This window comes from Rhinatrema bivittatum, chromosome 3 (genome assembly GCF_901001135.1).
Source record: "Rhinatrema bivittatum chromosome 3, aRhiBiv1.1, whole genome shotgun sequence".
Taxonomy (NCBI): Eukaryota; Metazoa; Chordata; class Amphibia; order Gymnophiona; family Rhinatrematidae; genus Rhinatrema; species Rhinatrema bivittatum.
The window spans coordinates 368134497-368159221 of record NC_042617.1 but is presented as its reverse complement, the minus strand read 5'-3'; the positions used below and the strand labels follow the sequence as shown (position 1 = coordinate 368159221).

The 24725-nt window shown below is 42.2% G+C and overlaps 1 protein-coding gene across 3 annotated transcripts in view; it reads left to right on the top strand.

The window, feature by feature from the left end:
* LOC115087855 (cytochrome b5 reductase 4) overlaps window positions 1–24725 on the top strand; it is a 248272-nt gene that overhangs the window by 131331 nt on the left and 92216 nt on the right. For all 3 annotated transcript variants that reach the window (XR_003855634.1, XM_029595499.1, XM_029595498.1), the window contains exon 11: window positions 11383–11523. Coding sequence is in view for 2 of the 3 variants with exons in the window: in XM_029595499.1 (XP_029451359.1) it covers window positions 11383–11523 (141 nt within the window). In the remaining variant the exon portion in view is untranslated. The remainder of the gene's footprint in view (window positions 1–11382; window positions 11524–24725) is intronic.

Genomic DNA, 24725 nt, shown 5'->3' with positions numbered 1-24725 from the left:
CCTCCCCACCCCCAATAGGAAACCAAAAACTAATATAGTAATCATGCTAGGTACATTCCCCCTATCCCAGCTAGTCCTGCAGAGCTAGAAATCCCGTGTATGCAGTATGACAAAAATGAGAGGTACCTGGAAAGTGGTGTCACATTTTTGCTATATACTCTGAGAAAGGTCGCCATACTTTTTGAAAGGAAGTCTGTTTATGATGTTTTAAGGCAGTAATAGAGGCCAGTGTATGAGAGGTGCATTTTGTTAAAAACCTCTTGAGGCGTGGGAAGTTATTTCAATTTCCATTTGAGTGCAATCAAACTTCGGGCTGCTATAAAAATTTGAATGCCAAGACTCTGATGGTCTTTACCTATAGTCTCAGGAAATACGTTTAGCAGAGCCATTTCAGCAGAAGGGGCAATCCGTATTCCCGTGAGAGCACCCAGCCAATTGAAGATAGCATCCCGATAGGGTGTAAGTTGAGGGCATGTCCACCAAATATGCATGTAGGTACCCCTATCCCCGCAAGCTCGCCAGCATGTATCCTGGACACTGGGATAGAACCTATGAATTTTGGTCGGAGTGAGGTACCACTTGTAGAGCATTTTATAACAATTCTCCTGCAAGCAGGCAGAAATGGAGCACCGTCGAGCTCTGGTTATAATTACTCCTCATGTTTTCGCTCCCAATTGTCTACCCAAGTCAGTTTCCCATTGAGTGACATACTTACTTGGCTCCCCTTGTTGAGGGAAAAATAACTGGTAGATTTTAGAGATGGGACTCTTGAGGTCATCACCACTAAGTATATAAGATTCTAGCATGGACCTCCCCAGTCTAAGAATGTAACTGCTGGATACAGCAGATAAAGTGAGCCACCTGCTCTTATGCCAAGTAATCATGGGAGTCAAGGTGAAATAGTTCATACACCTTGTTTCTGGGTATAAGGACACCTTGAGATAACAGTTGACCTATAGTTTTAAGTCCTTTTTCCCTCCATACAGTTAAGCGACTGGTTTGATAGCCAATTGGTAAATGCACATTGTTCAAAAGGGGGGAGAGATAATAGTATTGGTGCTTCCCCACCAACCTCTGACTGTTATGTACCCATATACGCAATGTGATGTTTAGCGACCAGGGGGTGCGCCGAACAGGGCGCCAGATATTGTGAGGTTGCCAGGGTAGTGCTGTTAGCTCCATGGGGCCCACTATGAACTGTTCTATTTGGACCCATTGCTTTGGTGCTTTGTGGTGGTGAATATCTAACAATGCTCTTAGCTGGGATGCGATATAATACCAATGGAGATTTGGTACGGCCATGCCTCCCTGTAGTTTGGGAAGATATAGTACAGACCCGGCTGTTCTTGGGGGATGCCTCCTCCATTTAAAATAAAAAATTTTACGCTGCCAATTGCGTAGAATGGAGGAGGGGATATAAACAGGTAAGGATGAAAACAGATAGAGAAATTTGGGTAATACTGTCATCTTTGTTATGGCTATTCTGCCGAGCCAAGAAAATGCGCACTTGTTCTATCTTCTCAAATCTGTAATAATTTTAGCCGCCAATGGAATATAATTAAGAGCATACAAGTTGGTCGGCTCAGCGGGTAGCAATATACCCAAATATTTGATATATGATTTGGCCCACTTAAATGGAAACATCCTTTCAGTAGACTGTACTGTAGTGAGATCTAGATTAATGTTAAGCAGCTCCGATTTTTCCAAGTTGACCTTGAGTCCAGCTACTTGACTAAAGTTGTGTAATTCCCGCATCACCTCCGTAGAGAGTGGACAGGGTCAGTTAAGATTAATAGAACGTCATCTGCAAATAAAGAAAGTTTGTAATGGCTATCTCCCAACATAACACCCTTAATGTCTGCAGTATTGCGAATTCTGGTAGTAAAGGGTTCTAAATAGAGGGAAAGAGTAAAGAGGATAGCGGGCATCCATGCCTAGTGCCTCGACCTATAGCAAAGGCTCGCCCATAGCCACTATTAACTTTGATTCTGGCTTGTGGGTGATCATAAAGTTTTTGTATCCATCTAAGGAAATATGGTCCGAATGCTAACTTTTGTAATGTGCGGAATAGGAATGGCCAGTGAACTAGGTCGAATGCTTTTTCAGCATCTATGGATAAAAGCCCTGAAAACTTGGGATTCGGCCCTTGCTGAAATAAAAAACTTACTCACAGAAATCTGTCTTGCAATAAACAGTACCAAGACAGAACTCCTCATCATCACTCCACACAAGAACATTGCCGCTAACACCACACCTATCTCAACATCAGACCATCCCCATTTGCAGCAAGTCCGCAGCCTTGGCGTTATGATTGATAATCATTTTTCCTTAAAGAATTTCATCTCGACCACAATCAAAAATGGCTTCTTCAAGCTACATACGCTAAAAAGAATTAAACCTCTCTTACACCCACATGACTTCCGGACTGTGTTACAAGCCACAATACTGCCGAAAATAGACTGCTGTAACGCCTTACTACTAGGTCTCCCGAAAAACACAATTCAACCATTGCAGATGCTACAAAACTCTGCTGCTCACTTACTCACCAATACTCGCTGACACGAACACATCACTCCAGCTCTCATGTTCCTGCACTGGCTTCCTGTAGCTTACAGGATTACATTTAAAGTACTCTCCCTCATTCATAAATCAATACATAACCAAGAGATGCAATGGTTCTCCGATCAGTTTATATTCCGTACATCTAATAGACCAATAAGAAATATCCACCAAGCTAAACTTGCCTCTACGCCTCTTAAACACATCAAACACGTGACCACAAGAGACCGTACTTTCTCCATAGCTGGTATCAACATCTGGAACAAATTGCCCATGGACTTGCATCTCGAATCCTGCCATAAAACTTTCAAACAAAACCTCAAAACCTGGTTGTTTGAACAAGCTTTCACGCAATGATCATCGATTAATCTGAAATACCGTTTTCCTGTTTACTTTTCACTAGCTACCTGTTCCTGTTCTCTCCCCTATGTTTGTTTCATTCTGCTAATCTCTCTGTTCTCCCTTCACGCCTGCTATCACTATTTGAAATATTTGTGACTTGACTTTAAATAATGGAATAGGCCTGTAGCAAGTTAATTGCTTTTTATCTCTCCAGCTTTGTTATTGAATTAGAATATGCATTTGTTCTTTATAGTTAAAGGAGTTATATTAGGCACTCCGGAGTTCCGTTATTTATGTTAAGCCTGTTGCTGTCATCTGTTTACTTCCTGTAAAGCCTGTTGTATGTAAAGCCTGTTGCTAATTTATTGTTTACTGTAAACCGAGGTGATGTATATTTTTACGTGCCGCGGTATATAAGAATCACTAAATAAATAAATAAATAAATAAAAGCACTGCCGGTTCCTGCTCCTCACGGACCCACCACATCAGGTCTATAACTTTACGAATGTTATCTTCTGCCATTCACTGAGGGACAAACCCAACTTGGTTGGTATGTACTAATCCAGGGAGAATTTTGTTGAGTCGTAGGGCTAGGATTCGGGCCAAAATTTTGAGATCCACATTAATGAGGGAGATTGGCCCTTAAGAACTGCATTGAATGGGATCTCTCCCTGGTTTAGCAAGCACTGTGATTCCTGCCACATTGGCTTGACATCCAATGGTTCCATCTTCCCGAAGGCTATTAAAATAATGAGCCAGGGGTTCTGCCAATTATGGGGCACACTTTTTATAAAAGGTACTCGATAGACCACCAAGACCCGGGGATTTACCCATTTTGAGTGATTTAACGACTAACATAATCTCGCTAGTAATAATGGGAGCATCTAAAGAAAGCTGCTGTTCAGGGGTAAACCTTGGAAGTTCAATATCCTTCAAATAGTCACTTATTTCCGAATTAAGTATAGTCTCCTCCGGGCTGTAAAGCTGTTGATAGAAAGCAGAGAAAGCTTCTCTAATCCCCGTGGAGTCCATCAGGACTTTCCCCATAGAATCCTTAATTTTAGAAATATTATTTTGGGATATTTTAGCCCGCAACTGTCGGGCTAACAACCGCCCGGCCTTGTTCCCTCCTTCGTAATATAGTTGTTTTGTAATATCTAGGGCATGGAGCAGCTGCGCATTATCAATTTGGTGAAGTTCTGATTTAAGTGCCTGAAGTTTGTGATAACATGACTTCGATTGGGTTCTCATATGTTCCTGGGTCAATCGGGTTATTTTGGCCATAAGGTCGGCTCTGTCTTGGAGTCATTTACGCTTACACATTTTTGCCTGCGATATGAGAAGTCCACGGGCTACCGTCTTCGAACAGTCCCATAGCGTGCTGGGAGTGATGGCGGGGCTTGTGTGCAATATGAAGTAATCCTGTAACTGTGTCTCTAACGTTTTAACAAATTGGGTATCTTGCAATAAAGACTCATTCAATTTCCAAAATCGGTCACCAGGATCCCTATATCTCATCTCAGCCTCCAAGCTAATTGGGAGCATGATCGGACCACGTAAGAGCTTCGATGTCTATGAATCTGATTACTAAACACTTTATCAATCAAAAAGTAGTCTATGTGGGAGTAACTGTCATGAGGTGCTGAATAAAAGGTATAGGATTGGGATTGTGGGTATCGTGACCTCCAGATGTCCACTAGCTGCCAGTCATCCACAATACCCTTCAGTTGGGTTCGGACAGGGTTGTTGATTTATTCGGTGCCCGACACAAAGACACATTGAAATCACCACCAGTCACTATGGCACCTTCAGCATGTTGTAATAAAAAGCCCTGTACAACCTCAAAAAATGTGCTTTGATTCTTATTGGGAGCATAAAGGGACAGTAGAGTATAAATTTGGGTACCCAGTCGAATTTTTAGCAATAAAATTCTGCCAGTGGGATCTGCAACATGCGAGATCAAGTCAAATACCAATTGCGCCGACAGTAGTCTCCCTGTGCCAGTGTATTTGTTCTTAATCCCGCTGGCAGCCAGCTAGACATGGGGGGAACTCCTTAAAGGCCAAGAGACGATTATGCTTTGGTTTTAAATGGGTCTCCTGGATGAATGCGATATCAGCCTTGAGATGTAAGAGCTCTCTCCTAAGAAGAAAGCTCTTCCTATAGGTATTAAGACCTTTAACATTAAATGAAATTATCTTAACCATAAGGTCTATACATAGAAAAGGTTCTCAGAGTGAACACCACTATAGGTCTGTGGAAGATGCAAAACAGGATATGTATTCGATACATATGACTGGAATGTAAAGCAGAACAAAACCAAACTCGCATGATCACTATGTTCTGTATAAAGGAAAAAAAGCAAAAAGAACAATGTCCATCCCCAACCACTTGAACATATGGATTTGCAGTCCCTTCGCGAATCAATGTCTTGGGGGTGCATATGGTGCAACGCTGTATGCCCTCATCCGGCCGCCTCCCCCCCCCCCCCCCCCCCCGCAGATACTCAAGTTAGTAATATAAGTAAGTAAGGCAAATAGCAAAATGAAAATCTTCCAAAAGTCTTGAACTGTACACAAATGTAAGCCTGTATAATATAAAACCATCCCAATAAGAACAAACCACGGGCTACAAGTGTCAGCGTTGGCATCCCTGGTCTGCCGACAGAGTGGTAGCTTGTCGTTGTTGTCTACGCAGTCGGCCCCTGTCCAGGCCCTGCCGGCGCCATCTTAGGTTTGCATCCGCCGTTTGAGCCAGTTGTGGTGCAGTCTGAACTGTGAAATTGACTGCTATTCCTGCTTGCTGAAAGCAATTGGCTGCGTCCACCAGCGATTTTATTTAGTAAGTGATTCCCTTATGCTGGAAAAGAAAGGCAAATGGAAAGGCCCATCTGTATCTGATCTCTTCATTCTGGAGTGCGGTGGTCACCTCTCGTAGTTGATAACGTTTCTACATGGTGGATGGCGCTAGATCATGATATATGGTTATGGTTAAGTCCTGGTGGACAAGAAAGACTGAAGTACCTCTATTTTCCAATGATATTTACCCAAAACAAAACAAATATTTTGTTGTTTAATTACCTCATACCGGGCTTTAAGATGCAGATTAGCACAGTCATTCGCCACTATGTGCGGGATAGCATATATTTGTTGCTTCCACCATGCTGTATTTAATCATCGGTCATTAAATATTTTTCTTTTGCTCATTATATCAGAAATATTGGTGACTTGTGATATTATCACCATTCATGTGAATAAAGTCATTTGATTAACTTGTTGCCTTTTGCATTATTCTTTACACATTTCCAGCTACTTAGCTTTGAAATGGAGAAACACTTTTTAGACCCAGTGTCTAGAGGTATTGACAAGCTTCCCAACATGGTCCAAGTTTCGGCTGAAAACCTTGTTCATGGGGCCATCTATGAGAAAACAAATAATCACAGCATGTTATCTGTATCGATAAGCCATGCTGTACAATAGTAAACAAATTAATTTCTTAGATATCTTAATTACGCTTACTGATGATCAATTCATCACTTCTCTGTATAAAAAAACCACAGATAAAAATGTTCTTCTACATTTTTCTAGTTTTCACCTATACCATTTGAAAGACAACTTGCCTATTGGACAAATTTTGTGTTTACGTCGCTTATGTTCCACGAAGGATGAATTTTTATTACAAGCACACAGTCTGTCCACATGACTAATGCACAGAGGCTATCCTCCAGGGACCATCAAGAAAGCCTTTAAATGAGCATCGAATGCCCAACGGATTTGGTTGTTACTGGATAAAGATGATATACAAGACCCTCCATTAATATGTACGCTGAGATTTTCCACTAAATCATCTTGCATTGCTACTGTGATTCGCAAGTATTGGCACATTTTAAAATTCCATCCAGCGTTTACAGAGAATCCAATCATTGCATATAGCCGAGGCAAAAATTTGAAAGACATTTTGACTCATTCTTTCCTACATCCGGAAGTTCCTCTGCCGATTACACAACCCATTGGCCATCGGCCGTGTCAAAATTGTTCTATATGTGCTCAAACGATTCTGGCTCATCTTGGACAGATCAAGCAGGCAACATTTATAAAGCAAAAGCACATACAACCTGCATTTCCACTCATGTTATTTATCTTATTGTGTGTCCATGCAATAAATTTTATGTTGGAAGAACGAAACCATCTATATGCACAAAATTGACTGAACATTGTAGTTGCATTACCACAAGCAAAATGCAAGCACCTGTTGTAGCACATTGTGTAGAAAAATTGCATACCTTTGTGGATCTCAAGTGGCAGGTAATAAATAGAATTTCTATGTCGAGTAGGGAGGGGTGATCCACAAACTCTGTTGAACTTTCATGAACAACGATGGATTTTTCGTTTGAACTGTGTACACCCTGATGGTTTAAATGCATCTATTGAGTGGTATACCATTCTATAATTATTTTCCACCGCATTTATGTTGACCTTGTGATGTCAGCATCATTACCTTACGTGGAGTTCTTGCATTGGCTAAGAGCCCTTTAAAAATGGCGCTCACGCGCCCCCCCCCCCTCCGGTGGAAGAAACACACTACCGGATGACGGAGATAAGGGATGCTGACCTAGTCACCTGTTAGTACCTCGATTATTGTGCCTTAGAAATGTTGTTTATCGATACAGATAACATGCTGTGATTATTTGTTTTCACATAGATGGCCCCATGAGCAAGGTTTTCAGCCAAAACACGGACCGTGTCGGGCAGCTTGTCAATACCTCTAGACACTGGGTCTAAAAAGTGTTTCTCCATTTCAAAGCTAAGTAGCTGGAAATGTGTAAAGAATAATGCAAAATGCAACAAGTTAATCAAATGACTTTATTCACATGAATGGTGTTAATATCACAAGTCACCAATATTTCTGATATAATGAGCAAAAGAAAAATATTTAATGACCGATGATTAAATACAGCATGGTGGAAGCAACAAATATATGCTATCCCGCACATAGTGGCGAATGACTGTGCTAATCTGCACCTTAAAGCCCGGTATGAGGTCATTAAACAACAAAAAATTTGTTTTGTTTTGGGTAAATATCATTGGAAAATAGAGGTACTTCAGTCTTTCTTGTCCACCATTTTCTATTACGACAAATACCTCGCTTAGATTTCTTGTGAGAACAATTTTACGAGTATGGTTAAGTCCTGCCATTTCAACTGAGATTTTGATCTGGCGATTCTCATGACCTCCTCCTTGATCTTGAAATTGTGAAATGTACTAATAATGTCCCGCGGTTGGTTATCTCTCCTGGGGCCCAAGGCGTGGTGGGCGCGCTCTAGTTCAATCACGGGTCCCCCCATCTCTCCATCCATAACCTCTCCACTGTTAGACAGAATATGTTTGCAAAGAGCTATGGCTGTGAGCATGCTGTCTTGATATTGATCCGTTTCCGGTATTCCCCTAATTCTTATGTTCGCTCTCCGCGAGCGATTCTCAGGGTCTTCAACTTTTTCTGATAGAGCTTCCAATTTGGACATCAGCTGAATGTTCCAGGTAGCGACATTTTCTATTAGGGCTTCCTGATTGTCTGCTCGAACATCGAGATCGTCTACTCGGTGCCCTGTCGCGGTCAGGTCTTCTTTCATTTCGGCCATAGTCGCTAGAAGCTCTGCTTTATGATTTTTAAGATCAGCCCGCAATTCCATAAACCAGGTCCGCATCTCAGCCTGAGTCGGGAAATTCGGGTGAGTATCGGCATTATGCGGCCCTGCGGGAGATGCATCATCACTGCACGTGTCTGCAGCATCTTCAATGGGTCCCGAGGGTTTTGCGGCCTGGTCTTCACTCTCTGGCGGTATCTCCCCTGTCAATTTGCTAAAAGAAAACTGCTTCAAGTCGGTGGTTCTCTTACGAGTCGACATCCTGGGATTGTCCCACAGCAGCAGATCGAAAATATTTTTTCCGCAGGTTGGTTTTGCGGCTTAAAATGCCTTTTTTAATGCGGGAGGAAGCAGAGCACACGGATTAAGCAGCCATTTTGTAGCGCCGCTCGCTAGCGCCCCCCAGATCTGAGATTTTTATCACGTAGTGATTTCAGAACGATTGTTCAAGCCTTTGTTCGGTCTGTTATTGATTATGGCAATGCTTTACTGATAGGATTTCCTAAAAATAAGATTAGGGCAATTTAATTATTACAAAATACAGCGACCTGTTTAATTACATGTGGAAACATGTATGCTCATGAATTACACTGGCTGCCAGTACCACAGTGTATAAAATGTAAGATACTAGTATTGGTGTATAAGGCACTTAAGGAGAAGGGCCCAGGATATTTGTCAAATTTGTCATCATTATTCCAATCTTTGTTTTTTACATTCTTCTAGCTTATTACAGTTGTTAGTACCTTCTTTCAGATTTACCAGATTAGCTGCCACTTGTAATCGTGCTTTCTCTATCATTTGCCCTTCCTTTTGGAATGATCTACCTCTTATTTTACGTTCCATAAATGATATTAAAACATTTCATAAATGTCTGAAAGCTCATCTTTTTTCAAGAAGCATTTTTGTAAATGTCTACTTTGTTTTATGCTGTGTGCTGTATATCATCAATGGTTTTTTTTTATGTGTTTGTTTAGTTTGTTAATTGCTTTGTACGATGTGGTCGAATTACACAATTTATAAATATTTCAAATAAATAAAAGAATTGTTTGAAATATAATGTGGAAAACCTATGACACAATATCATGCAACAGTGCTTGACTAATGTGCTATTGAGAAATGGTCCATATGTTAGAAGTAAGACTGGAGAAATATCTTCATGCTCAAACATAATGTTAGTTTTAATTAGTGAAAGCTATATGGCAAACCTTTAATAAGTTACTGAAAGGTAAGTGTGCAGAAGAAATTTGTCAAAATTAACTTTTATTTAGTTTTCATGTAAAATTTCAGAAACCAATAGTAGTTCCACTTAACTCCAGAAGAGAACCTAATTAACCCCTAGATTAATCAAAATGCATTAATAACATTAATAAAAAAGGGTGTGTTTAGGGAAACTTTAGAATTACCGCACCACGCGATAACTTACCCCTTTGCATTGGTAGTATCGCGCGGTGCAGTAAATTTAGCGCACCTGCGATAATCCCTATTTTTCTGATCTTGCACTAAGGAGAGAGAGAGAGACTATACAAGGCCCTCATAGTAGTGAAGAATTTATATCACCATAGGAGTGCCACCTAATAGTTGATGTGAGTTGGTGGTGGTGGTGGTTTAGGGTTTAGTGGCCAGTTTTGCATGTAGAGTGAGACGTACGAACAGCACAGTACACCTTGGTGAAGATTTGACATCATTTGGAGTGAAAATAGTCTCACAAAGCTGAAATTTTGTACTATGTTCTCTCACCTAGAGTCCATCAAGCTAGAGTGAGAGAACATAGTAGAAATTTCATCTTTGTGAGACTTTCCTCACTCCAAATGATGTCAAATCTTCACCAAGGTGTGTACTGTGCTGTTCGAACGTCTCGCTCTACATGCGAAACTGGCCCCTAAACTCTAAACCAGCAGCTCACCTCGACCTATTAGATGGCCCTGTTATAGGGATATAAATAGTTGCACACTGTGAGGCCCTTCCCAGAGGCGCTCTTTCTCTCTTTCTCTTCCATTCCCCCTCTCTCTCTCTCCCCTTTCCCTTCTCAAGCCCGCCGGCATTAAAAAGTGCGATAATATGCGTTATGCTACCGCATGCAACGTTAAACACCCCTTATTTTCATGAATAGCGCCTGCGATTAAAAAAAAAAAAAAGGGGCATGGTAGGGGTAATTTTTTAGATACCACAACATGCGCTATTTTACTGCAGCGTGCATTATATTTATCACAACCGTGAAATTTTCACATCACAGGCTGAAAAGTGCCCAGTTCTCATATAAGTAAACTATTTATATCACTGTAGGAGGGTCAGCTAGTTACTCGAGGTGAGGTTTTGGTGGTGGTCTATGGTTTGGGGGCATTTTTACATGCACAATCAGAGGTACAGTCTAGTTGACCTTCCTACAATGGTATAAAATGTTGACTAATATGTGTGCCACCCCAGAGGCTCTCTCTCTCTCCACTCCACTCTCCACTCTTCCTCTCTCCTGCCCGAAACAGGATTTGTGATAAATATTGCAAATCTCGGTTCGGGCATATCGCACAGCATAGCACCAGGAAAAAAGGTGTAGTTATTTCTGGTGTTAAAAAGTGCGATAATGTGCGTTACGCTACCGTACGCAAGGTTAAACACCCCTCATTTTCATAAACTCCACCCAAACTCCTCCCCTTTGACTACATTTCCAAAATTTGCATCTGCATCTCCCGATGCATTTTTTATAGCATGAGTAATGGCGTTATCATGGGCATTAGGACCCTAACACCCGTGTTAAGGCCTTAAATGCATTTTGATGAATGACCCTCTAAGTTTTTGACATGAAGTTGACTAATATTGAAATTCCTTCTTTTCTGTTTCAGAATTGTTTTATAGGAAGTGCAGTCTGGTTTCCAAAACGCGTGTGACCCATAACACCAAACTTTTCTGCCTAATGTTACCACATTGTGCTCATCTTATGGTGCCTGTTGGACAGCATGTTTACCTCAAGCACACTATTGCAGGTAGAATTATTATTAACTAATGGAGTTTTTTTTAAATTATAAGCCACAATTGTTGCTGATTAATATTATGTGAGGAAAGTATCATGACTTTTTAAAAAAAATGTTTTTCCTGGGCTTGAAATTATAATTGATTGAAAAGATGAAGTATCATTCATGGAGGTGTATAATCCTCCTTTAATCTCTCCAAGTGCTGCTCTGTTTTTCCTCCACCAGTCTACTGTGTTTTTTTTTTTTTTTTGCTTTCCAAAATACCATTACCTTGTTTACACCACCAATTTCTCTTGCTTCCCTAACTAACTTTTTCTTGCTTTTGCAATCCCTTACTTTCCTCTCTACTGGTTTTAATTTTTAATTTAATTTAATTCATGTATTTACCACCTTTCTAATTTGCCTTTGAGCTTTGATGTTTTTGTCTGATTCCATGACTGTCTTACTGAGCTACTTAGGCTCCTAATTCTACTCTTCCTTCTCCTTTGGCTTGCTGATTCAGTTGTATTATTTTTATAAAGCTTCATTAATGTACTATCACAATAATTTCAGTACAAGTTAATCCATCCATTTCTCGCCCTGCTTCTATATTGTCAATATTATCTCTCCTGATTCTTTCTGCTTTACTCCTACATTCTTCCAATAGCACACTCCTTTCTTTCTACTTAATTTCATCCTCTTCTCAATATCTGTTCAGGCAGTAGCAGTGCTCTTCAGTCCTGTCCCTTTCATCACTATCATTCTTTTGGTAAGGGAAGCAAGTTAACAGCTGTATATGCAGCTGTTGCTGCCGCTCTGAATGCTCAGCAGATATGTTGATGAGCAAGGTAGGTGGGTTACTTTTTATTAAATCCAGTCCTCTGTATTAAAATAAACATTCATATGGAGATTATGTATTTATTATTTGCAGTAAATTTCTTATTGGGCACTGGTTCAGCTATGAGTAGAGCTGCCTGCATTCTGCACAGGCAGGCAAGGTTTAACAGGATTATGAATTGATAAGAATATATTTGTTACAGAAATATTTTTAAAAAATGCTAAAATAGAGACTGGTGTGAAAGCATGTAGATTAATATACTTATTAAGGTGTAAGCTTTTGAGGGATGCATCTTGCTTGAAAATAGTCCATCACTTTAAGATGTGAGTTGGAGATTTCAGGATTAGTAATGTTCAATTAATAAGCGTATTAGAATAAAGGAAAATATTATATTCACTGTCCCCATAACGAGTACCTTGAACCTCTGTTACTACTACTACTTAACATTTCTGTAGCACTAGAGATAGCAATGTGAAGGGCTTTGAAGCTAACATAAATAGTAATTGGGGACTCAAATGTATCAGAAATGATACTAATGAATAGTCTAGTGGTGAGAGCAGAGTACAATTTTTGAATCCTTTAAAAGAACTCTTCTCCAAATACAACCATTTTTTTGACTGAACAGTTTTCTCCTGCTCCCTTGAACTTCCAGCTGGGATCTGTCACCATAGGTTTTCATTGACAATTCTCTGGGAATTTTTCCCTTGCTTTATATCTCCCCCAACATTGCAGTGATCATTGCAGTGATGGTCCTGGCTCCGGGGCCACGTACCAGGGCTCCTTCAGGAATCCTGCAACCATGGGCCCTCAATCTGGCCACTAGATGTCACCCTTAAGCAATGATCGCAAAAAACAACAAAAGGACACTGTATTTACACTTCCAACGCTGTGACACTGTAATCTCAAAAGAAATTTCTTTATATATGATGAAACTGCATCAGCAAGCCTGACAACGGCAACGCGTGTATGCAAAGCCGTCCGGTCTGATCGTCATTTGCGGTGTATTTTTTATAAAGGCATGATGCTTTGTAAATAAATTCATAAAGCAGTTCAAAGGTGTGAATAGTCTGTCTGTTCCCATAATAAATCAATGTTAGACCCGAATTAATATTAGACCCGACAGCGGCCGGTGTTTCGCGACCCGTTAGTCGCTTCTTCAGGAGTCTAAATTGTTATAACATGTTCTTCTTCTTGGACAGGATCATCCAAAGATTTCATACTGTAAACTGTCCAGTTTACAGTTTTCATGTTTTCATCTCAAAAACGACATAGCAGAATTAGCAAATGTACAGAGAAGGGTGACCCAGATAATAAAGGGTTTGGAATGATTCCCCTATGATGAAAGGATGAAGAGGTTAAGGCTCTTCTGTTTGGAGAAGAGACAGCTGAGAGGAGATATGATAGAGGTCTATAAAATAAGGAGTAAAATGGGTAAACACAAATCAGTTGTTTATTCTTTCAAAAAGTGCAAAGAATAGGGAATAGACAATTAAGTTACTAGGTGATATATTTAAGCTAAATAGGTGAAAATTAAACTCTAGAATTTGTTGCCAGAGGATATGGTGAAAGCTGTTAGTGTAGCATGGTTTAAATAAGGTTTGGACAAGATCATGGAAGAAAGTCCATAAACCATTCTTAAGGTAAACTTAAGGAAATCCATTGCTTATTCCTGGGATAAGCAGTTTGGACTCTATCGATCTTTTGGAATCCTGCCAGGTGAGTTCTCTAGATTGTTCACTGTTAGAAACAGGATACGGGGCTTGATGGACCTTTGGTCTTACCCAGTATGACAAGTCTTATGTTTTTATGTTCACTTAGTAGCCATATATAAATCTCTTTCCTTAATAAACATGAAAACTTCCTCTATAGAATTTGTAGCATATTCCTAAAACTATATCTTCTAGAAGTGCAGAGTTAATGCTTCATAAGTAATTTCTAAACTGAACATTTTTTCTGTTTATTATTGATGAAATACACAAATGATCAGAGAATTAAAATGCTACTAATAGGTCCCAGTTTTGGTAGCAGAAGTATCCTAGAAATCGGGAAGTAATTTAGAAACATGACAGCAGGAAATGGCCCATCCAATCTGCCCATCCATCCAATTAATTTAGCATCACTTCCTTAGAGATGGCCTGTATTTATCCCATTCTTTCTTGAATTCAGGTACTGTTTTTGTCTCCTGTTCCATGTATCCACCACCCTCTCTGTAAAGAAATATTCCTAAGATTACTCCTGAGTCTACCCCCTATCTCATGACCCTTCATTCTAGAGCCTCCTTTCCATTGAAAAAGGCTCACCTCCTGTGCACGGAAATCTTTGTGATATTTGAATGTATACCCTAGAGGAAAGGCGAGATAGGGAAGTGTATAAGATTGTTGAGGGAAAGAAAATAGGAGTAAAATCCTTCACTTCCTCTTCTAATCAGACCTGTCCAGACGGATGGGCTATTCCCCCTGACCAGCAGATGAAGACAGAGAACAAGCTGATATCACTCATGCATCTGTGCTCACCTCAGCCTGCCAGTATTCGCTCTCTAGCAGATGGTACCGGGTGCGTCTCGTGCTGGGCACTGAGGCTTGATTAGACTGCCTAGGAACTTCTTGGCAGCTCCTGAGGTGACAGTTGACCACTACCCAGGTATAGCCAGCTTTAAAAAAAAAAAAACAACAAAAAAAAAAATTCTTGGCAGCTTCTGTGATGAAAGCTCTGGGCTCCCTCCCACAGTTGAGCAAATCCTGGGCTAGGGGGCTTCCAGGTTAGGGGGTCTCAATCTCCTTTCCCACACCTCCCTTTGTCTAGCTCTTATCCGTCCCCCCCCCCCCCCCCATCGTTTTTTGCTTTTATTGCTACCCTCTGGGTTTTGACTGTTCTCTACCATAAATGTGTAAAAAATAAAATAAAAAGAGGCAGAAGCAGGGGAAAGTGGGAAAAGAAACTCAGGTCTCTTTGGCAGGAGTGTGGCTGCCAGGAGCAGACTCTGGGTTGAGTGCTCTGTTTTCATCCCTAACGTGATGGTGGGCTGTCGTACTGAGGGGGGCAATTTCTTCTTCAGAATGGGGGCAGTGCAGGAACGTGAGAAGAAGGCCACAATTTGCAGGGGCCGTGGAGCCTGAAAAGCGACTGCTGGGAGTGCACTTGAAAAGAGGCTGAAGAGGCAGTGCTTCATGGCAATGAGTTTGAATCTCTGGAGGGAACCCACAGCACTGGAGCAGGCCGTTTCTCTTGAGCCCAGGGGCTTTGAAAATGGTGCAGCGGACATTTTGACACCGCATGGCAGTGAAGGGGAGCTCTGTCGTCCTCCTCATACTGCGGAAGGCCTGGCCCCAGTTGGCCCTGCTGGGTTTTCCTGCACACTTGCTAACTTAGGTCACACTGCTCCTACCTGGATGTTAGATGCTTCCTCCCAGGCATGGGCAATACTTTTCGAAGGCATTTTGTACAGGTTTTCGGCAGTGGCACAGGTTTCAGTCTCTGCTCCTGTGCCAGGGGGGTCTGGCTCCGCTCTGGTCATTTCTGGTTCCACTCTGGATGTTTCCGTCACTGCTCCAGTCATTTCTGGCTCCATGGGTCAGGAGCCCATGGCAAGAAAAGGCCGTGGGTGCAGCAGGATAGGGAGTTGAAGTCTATGGCTCTGAGGATTCGCTGGTTAGTTGCCTGATGCAGATGCTGAAAGTGACCCTGAAGAAGGAAAATATCCCCCCAAAGGGGAGGATTCCTTGGCCATGGTCCATCTGTTTCGTAGAGAGGAGTTGGTGTCTTTAATATTGTACGTTTTAAGCATGCTAAATATAATGGAAGACAAGAAGGAAGACACTATCAGTTTTGCAGAAGATCCTATTATGATCAGTATCTGGAAGCATGCAAACATTTTTCCTTTGCATCAGTCTGTGATGGATGAGGAATGGATGTTGCTAAAGGTGGCTTTTTCTTGGCCAAGTTGTATCCCCTGGTTTCACAAGAGGGCTTGATTGCATTTTTCCAAGGTCGACGCACTGGTATGTTCTGTTTGATCTGACTGGTTTCAAAGAAAGGAAATTTCTGCTTTTGAATGCAGAAGTCTCCAAGTGCCTAATAATCCATATTCTGCTTTCATATCTTTATCAGATTTATAGTTCTTGGAACTTCTGGGTTTGAATTGCCTATCCATCACCAAGTCAAAATGTTGCCCAAAATCTCTACCTAAGACAATTGGTCCATCTCTCAGCTAATGAGATCTGATGTCTTAGTTTTAGGCAGAATTTTGGAATGTCAATAGTGAGTGCTTAAGTATTAAATTTAAAAAAATTCTTTGTGGTAGCCATTGACATTAGTATGATCAACCATTTACCTTCTATATCTGATGATAGTGAGTGAATATGAATTCCTGCTATCCTATTCTTTTTAACTTGTTGGTGGAAAAAAAAAAACATATTCGCTTACCCAATCACAAAGATATGGGAGTCAACAGTAACAGAAATGCCTCCTATGAGGAGTGTCTGCATGCAGTATATTCTGAATCCCTTGTAGGCTTCTGGCTTTTGATATATTTGAACAAATTTTAATTATTTGTTTTTGGCTCTTTGGCAAGTTTTTCCTCAAATTGTTCTTTCGACTTGTTTTATTAATGTATATTAATGCCATCATGCATCTACTCATACATGTAATAAAATGCATAGCACACAGTGATTTTTGGAAGGCATTACCAATGTTAGGAATGGAGAATTCTCTCATACAGCATTAATATGGATGAATTAAATTATCAGAAAAGACATCACTAAAAGGTTGATTTTAAGATGCACTGATTTTATAACATGCATCTCGTAAACACACGCATGTTATAAAATCAGCTACTCGCATGCATGATTTTACATTGACGCACGCATGTGCGTGCGAATCGTGTCTCAATCGCGCAAGGGGGGAGTAGGTACGCGCAATGACGCGAAAGGCCCGGATCCCAGTTCGCTCCCGTGAAGGAGTGAACTTCCTAAACCTCCTACCTAACCTGCCTCCCTTCTACCCTATCAGCCCTGACCCCTAAAACCCCGCTGTCTATCCTAGATTTTTTTGTTTTAATACTTACCCGCGGTCCGTAGCAGCAGCAGGTTACGCAGTCACGCTTGTGCGCCCCTTTTTCAGCTTTCCTTCTGTATTCACATACCGGGAGATACGTGCGAAGCTGCGGGCTTCTTAAGATCCTCGCGGCGCACGCATATCTCCTGGATTTCCCACGCGCAGGGCTTTTAAAATGTGTCCTTAATTGTATAAATACTGTTAAATGCAGCCACCAATATTCAATGATTTATGGAGCTTTATGTATTCACCACTGTGCCTTTGTTACTCCTCTCCAATATAAATTATGTTGCATTTCTACATTTCTGAAGATAACTTTTTCTTCATTACACTTTCATTTATGAGTAACATTCAAAGTAGGTAGATACCTTTCAGCATATGAAAAATAAATCAGGATGGTGAACAGCCAAATAAAATAAGCATACTGTATAACTCTACTGCATAACTAGCTTAAAAGAACCACTGTCATGGGGATTTCATATTATGCAAGAAAAAATAAGAAACTGTAGCTCATCAGGATCTTAAGTATTTTTGTATTAAGGGATAGCAACCAATGTACTATCAATTTTTAAAAATGAATGCAGGGGTGATTCAGAAAACTGCAGACCAGTGAGGCTGACTTTGACAGGCAAAATGACGGAAGTTATTAACTGTCTGGAACTTGGCATGAAAAAGCAGACTGTAAAATAAATAGAAAAGTCTGCATTGGGCATTCAAAGCCTTTAGCTGTCCTCACATAGCCAAACACTTCTTGTGCTTGTTAGCAGTTTTGAAAAGTCTGCGGTTATAAAATGTTTATTATTTTCCCAGATTACTGGAGCTTGAACCTGAGCTGCCTTGAAAATATTAAGCATTAAGGGACAACGAAGAACATGAAAAACTAATAGTCCTGGAAACTAGTTATTTTTGTGATGGGTTGAGATGGCACCTTATTTGCTTTCCCAGCTTCAAACTCCCAGTCAAAATGTAATTCCAAGAGTTTTGATGAGAAAGATTCAACAAATAAAACTGCCTTTGATTCTTCACTTCCTTTAGGGAGACTAAGAATTCTCAGATTGTCCTGTCTGCTTTGATTATTGGTATCTTTGAAGTCCCGTTTAGCATCCAGAACAACTTTCAATTTTTTTTCCATACCTCGCCACCTGATCTTCCAGTGTCCCAGTATAGTCTTCCACTTCTGTCATTTGTGGTTGGAACTGTGAAAGCTAAGCAAAGTTATTTTTTTGCCACTTACTACTAAGGCAGATTGTCCACCTCAAGCAATGGTCTTCACTATTTAAGCAAGGGCCATGTTGGATCTAATGAGGCTGGAGCAGAGCCAGGTTGAGCAGGGAGTTTCCCCTCAGGTGTAGTGGCTGACTGGGAGGGGGGGGGGGAAGGAGGAAGGGAAGTTCCTCTCCAGTGTTGCAGTTGACCCGGGGGTCTCCCCCACAATCTTCTGTTGGCCATTGCCATCTCTGCTCTTCTTTCCTGCCATTATGGGTGTGTATGTCTGTACGTATCTGTGTATGTGTGTCTGTGTATAGCCTCTACTGCTGCTGCTGTGCTTTATTTGTTCCATTACATCTCCACCTCCAGCCCCCCTTCTTAGTTCCTACCCCCCTTCTATTGCCCCATCTCAAATTACACCGTCTCTGGCTCCGCTTGCCAACAACTCTGTGCCTCTGCTTCTCCCTCGGCATTGCTGTTCCTGCTTCTAGCTATGATGGGGCCTGCCTCTTCCCCACTGCTGTTTATTCTGTGTTTCTTGCTCCTCTGGCTTCAGAAGGATGGGGGGGGGAGGGCTTCTAGTTTCCATGCCCAGCAGGACCCGGCTGCTCTGGGTGCAGTGGGGCCAGGTTGGGCGGGAGGCGGAGCTCGGTCTTCACAACACAGCTGTGTGCCTCTCCTGCTCCTCTCTGGCTCACTGCCCAGGGTCAGGTTGAGCTCATGGTGATGCTCGTTGCTGCCACAGTCTGCCTTTCTTTCTGCACTACAGCTAACTGCCGGGCCAGGCTGGGACCGGAGCAGGGGCAGGGGTCTTCTCACCATTGGGGGTCCCCTGCCTTCTTTGCTCCCTCATCTGTGCCAAGGAGTAGAGAGGCCTTCAGTCGTGGATGGAGCATGCGTAGGTTGTTTTTTCACAATGGCAGCGGACCATTCAAGTCCGCTGTATGGATCCAAAGGAGCCACTACTGTCTCCTGGTCCTTACTTTGAAGAATACTGATCTAAAGAGCTGTTTAAGATGGCTAACAGTTTAATTAAATCGAATGCTCCTATTACTGTGACCTCTTTCAGTGACGCTTCTGAGACGTTCTTAGCTTTTATTTTTTTATTTCAGGTAAGGTTCCTAAATTCCTGCTGAGCTTGTGGAATTTGGGGACGCTGTTCAGCTTGTATATGTCAATTGCCCTTCCGACTTGCATAGAATCTAATTCTTTAGACCAGTGGTTCTCAACCTTTTCCCCATCGTGACATACCTGATAGACCACGCTCACATGTGTGACACACTGCTCATTACAATTCATGGCGGAAATAAAAAAAAAAATAAAGGCCCAGTATTATTTTTATTGTTAAGAATGACACAAGGGAAAGATAAGTACTCTGTCTGAACAGAAATTACATAAACATCCCATACCAAAACAGCACCAATTTCCAGCACTCAAACTTACAAGGCAAAACTGAAAATATTACACCAGGCCGTAAAACTCCAATACTCCTCCTATTAGGAAAACGGACCAAGTCAGGCTGCTATAGAGCCCTACACAGAAACTACACGCCAGCAGAAAACCTCACCTGAATCACATATGCTGACCTTCACCTAACAAAGAATAAAGAGACCAAAACGCATAACTATAAGCATGCAGACAAAAACTGAATTGGAAACCGCAACAAGCCAGAGTCTCTGTATGCAGTGCAACAAAGGAAAAAGAGAAACATCACCAGTGTCATAAAACAAATCAAAAAATATAAAATCAATAGCAGTAAAACCAGCTGATGAATGAAATATCCAATAATTAAAAACTCAGACCGAAAATTTCTAGAGACTAATAAAATATTTCCAAATAGCAGGCACAAAGACCCAATAAGGAAAAATAATAATGAAAAAAAAAAATTTTGCTCTGCATACCTGGGAACGTTTGATATCCAGGTGTCCTGAGATTGTTTTGAGTTAGCAGGAGGAGGGATGGTTTGCTTGCAACTTTCCCCTCTCTCTCAGTCACACACAAGCTCTCTCTCACACACTGGCTCTCAATCATGCACATTTACACATGCTTTTTCTCTCTCACTTCTATACGCTTTTAATCACACATTTACACACATGCTGTCTTTTCACACATACACACACACAGGCTTTCAATCACACACTTACATACATGCTGTCTCTTTCTCTCACTTACACACAGGCTCTTGATCACATACTCTCACACACATGCTCTTAATCATACATACACATGATCTCTCTCACACATACAGGTTCTCAGTCATACACTTACATTCATGCTATCTCTCTCACACACAAAGGATCTCAATCACACACACACATACTCTCTTTTACACAAACAGGTTTTCAATCACACATGCATAAGCTCTCAGTCACTCACTTACATACATGCTGTCTCTCTCGCTCTCACACACACACACAGGATCTCAAACACATATTCATGCTTGCTTGCTCACTCTCTCCCCCCACCTAACTAGTGGCAGCAGCAGCCTCCTCCACTTCCAGTCCTTGCGGCCTCGAGAAAGGTCTCCCATCGTCCGCGGGGGCTGACGTTGCTCCTCTTGTGCTCTGTGCCGCGCTGCTCATTCTTAAGGCCGCACCTTTCTTCTTCGGGCCACACTGCTAGCACTAGCATGGTCTCTTCTTCCCGCGTGCGCGGCCACTGCATTCCACTTTCTCTTCCGGACCACGGAGGGGGGGGGGGGGGGGCGGGAAGAAGAGACCATGCTGATGCCACTGACTCCAGCTCTCCTGCTGCATTCTGCCTGGGCTATCAGCGTTTTAAGCCCGGGCGGAGGATGAATTTCTATTTCGCTGGGGCAGGGGGAGCTCTGGGCCAGCGGGGGACCGGGAAGGGTAGCGACACCACCTGTGTGTGCTTGTTCCAGAGCCTCCTATCTGTTAAAAGAGTCCAACTTCCTGTACATTTATTCTTGGAGGTATTTATATGTCTCTGTCCTATCTGCTTTTCCCCCTCCTTTTCTCCAGGGTAAAAAGCCCACTCTGGATCCTAGTATCATAAAGAATTTTAGACCAATCTCTAATGCTCCATTCCTGGCTAAGCTAATAGAAAAGGTTGTGCTCCTCAAATTATAAAAATTAGTTCACAAGACAAATGCTCTGGATCCACAGCAGGGTTCAGAGCAGGCAATGGGACCAGTGATATTGCTGGTTGCTCTATTAGATGATCTGTTGAGAGCAAAGTATGCAGACAATTGTTCTGTTTGGGTTCTTTTAGATTTGTCAGCAGTTTAGATCTCGGGGCTCTCCACCTTAGGACTTTGTGGGATGGTACGTCAGTGGTTTATCTCCTTCCTGTAGGATTGCTCATAACAGGTGGTGGCCAGCATTTTTATTCCCATTCCCACCCCTTGCCCCCACCATGTTGTGGTGTTCCTCAGAGGCTCCTGCTTTCACCGATTATGGTTTAATATCTTTCTGAGAACCATAGGGAGATCATTAGGCAGTATGTATAGGTCAGGGTTTCATCTGTACACAGACAATGTTTGCGATTCTGGGAAGGGATGAAAAGCAGACGTCTGAGAGAATCAGTTTGCCTTGATATTATTTGGAAGTGGGCGCAGTTTAATAAGCTAAACCTGGGAAAACAAACCCCACAAGTTCTTGCAGTTTGGGAAGCCAGGAGCCTTTGCGCCTGATCTTTCTTTGTGTAGGAGCAGTATTTTTCCATTTAAGGTAGGGGTCAGGAACTAGGATGTGTATTTGGAAGCTGCCTTCTCCTGTTCACACATTGCCAGGGTCTCCAACAGTGCATCCTTTCACCTGTGGCTTTGCTTCAGACACCTGGCAGCATTAATACATGCCACTGTTATATCTAGGCAGGACTATTGCAATGCTTTATACAAGGGCCTTCCTGCCAAATTGTTAAATAGTTGAAGAATGCTGCAACCCACCTGAAAGTGAGCTGTTAGAGAACACACAAAGCATCTTCACTGGTTCCTTATTCAAAGCCAGGTACAATTTTAGATCCTGTGTTTGGCATTTAAGACAATTGGTGGGAGTCCAGTTTGTATGTAGAATTGGCTGCATTCATATTCTGCTCATCTCTTGCAGTCTCAGGAAGACTTCTTGCTGGAAGTTCCTTTGGTTAAGGAGACTGGATATGCCTCCGTCCGGAAAATGGGTTTTTTTTGCGTGTGGTGCCACTTGCTTGGAAAGTTACCCTGCGATTTTCAGTTGGTGAAGCAGTTCCTCCCTTTTTGGAAGCAGCTTCAGACCTGGTTATTCCAGATCATTTATGACTTGTAGTTTCTTTTATCAGGATTTTCTTTTCCTTAGGATTTTCTTAACTAACTCCCTGTGCTTTCCTTGATTGATTATCTCCTAGTTTTTGCATATTTCTGATTTTTTAAATGTTTTTATTACTATTTGCTTTATTTTGGAGGTTGTAATTTGAATTTTGATTTGTTTTGTGTGTAAATTGTGTTGATGGTGTTTTTATTATTGCTATTTACTGTACCTTAACCTGGGCATTAATTTTGATAATAGGGAGCATAATAAAAGTTTATAATAATATATAAATGGTGATGATAAATGTTTTCTTCTTCCCTTCCCCCCCACCACCATGTTGTGATGTCCCTCCTCCCTCCATGTTGTGAGGTCCCTGCTTTTATCAATTTGATTTTATATCTTCATAAGACCTCTGAAGAGATCATTATGCAGTGTGGATTAGAGTTTCATCTGGACTGGAGGAGTAGCCTACTAGTTAGAGCAATAGGCTATGAACCAGGGAAGCCAGGGTTTAAAAAGTGCAGCTCAGGGTTATCCTTGTGGGAGATGTGGGCAGTGGGTGATAGGGTAATTGCCTCAGGTCCTGCTCCACCTTGATAGCCTCAGCCCCTTTCTGCAACGGCCTGCATAGTGGCAGAGACATCAGTGACAGCCCAGGAGATATAAGGCAGATGGTTTAGACATGACCTCCTTCCCCAATCTTCAGTGTCCAGAGGGCTCCCATCCTGCTCTTACATGTAAGGATGATCCCCTCTCCCCCTCGCTTCAATCTCTGGAAGGGCCCTGCTCCAACTGATTTGTCCTGAGTCCTGCAACCCTCATCTTCCAGTTCAGCTAAATATGTTGTAGTCTCCTGTGTTTCTTTTATGTTATGAAGTACCTTTATTATTGGAAATGTGACAGCTTGTATCTTCCAGAGCACAGCCATTTTGTTGGCAGATGGAGGCTCTTGTTGCTTTGTTATAAATCCAGAAGTGGGGGTGGGGGGGGGGGGGGGAGAAGAGGGCTCGAGCCTGTTGCTGGATTTCTTGCTTGGGTTTTGTTTCTGTCCTCCCGGCCGGGGGTGGGGTCACTGTCCCGGCCCGTTGGCGGGAGAGTCGCAGCTGTGACGTCATCGAGGAGGGACCTGAGGGCCATAGAATCGGCCCCTCCTGCAGCTTCTCTTTGGGGTGTGTGAGAGAGAGAGAAGAGAGCTCGAGCCTGTTGCCGGATTTCTTGCTTGAGTTTTGTTTCTGTCCTCCCGGCCGGGGATGGGGTCGCTGTCCCGGCCCGTTGGCGGGAGGGTTGCGGCTGTGGCATCGTCGAGGGGGGACCGGAGGGCCGTGGAGCCGGCCCCTCCTGAGGTGCGCAAGAGACGCCGGTGCGCTGCCAAAGCCGCGGGCTTTGATTAACATCGTGGACTCGAGAGGACTTAAAATATAGGAGTCAATTTGGACTTTTTAGTAAGTAAAATCATTATTGCTTCTTTTTTTTCTTTTCCTCGCACCTTTTTCTCCTCAGTTGCCCCTATTTAAAGTAATTCCAAGAGCTAAGTTTAATTAGAGGCAATCTGAAAGCAAGCCCCAATTATTATTGTTTCCAATAATTTTGGTTTCTTTTTAAATGCCACATTCCAAGAGAAAAGTAAGGATCAGGGAACTGGGGATGAGTACCCCAATTCCAGATAACTCTCAACCTACTCGGGGTTTGTGTTTCCAGTCGTGGACTCTCTCACTCCACAGGCGTCCTTGGTGTCGATTCCGCAGGAGCGGGTGGAACGATCATCGGACATGCAGGTTACTCTAAGACCTGGAGCTCCGTCTACCCCCCCCCCCCTTTTCCCTCAGAATTTCTGTGACATCTGAAAGTTTATTGGGCAATAGAGAGATTTCTCCTATTGCAAGCAGGAC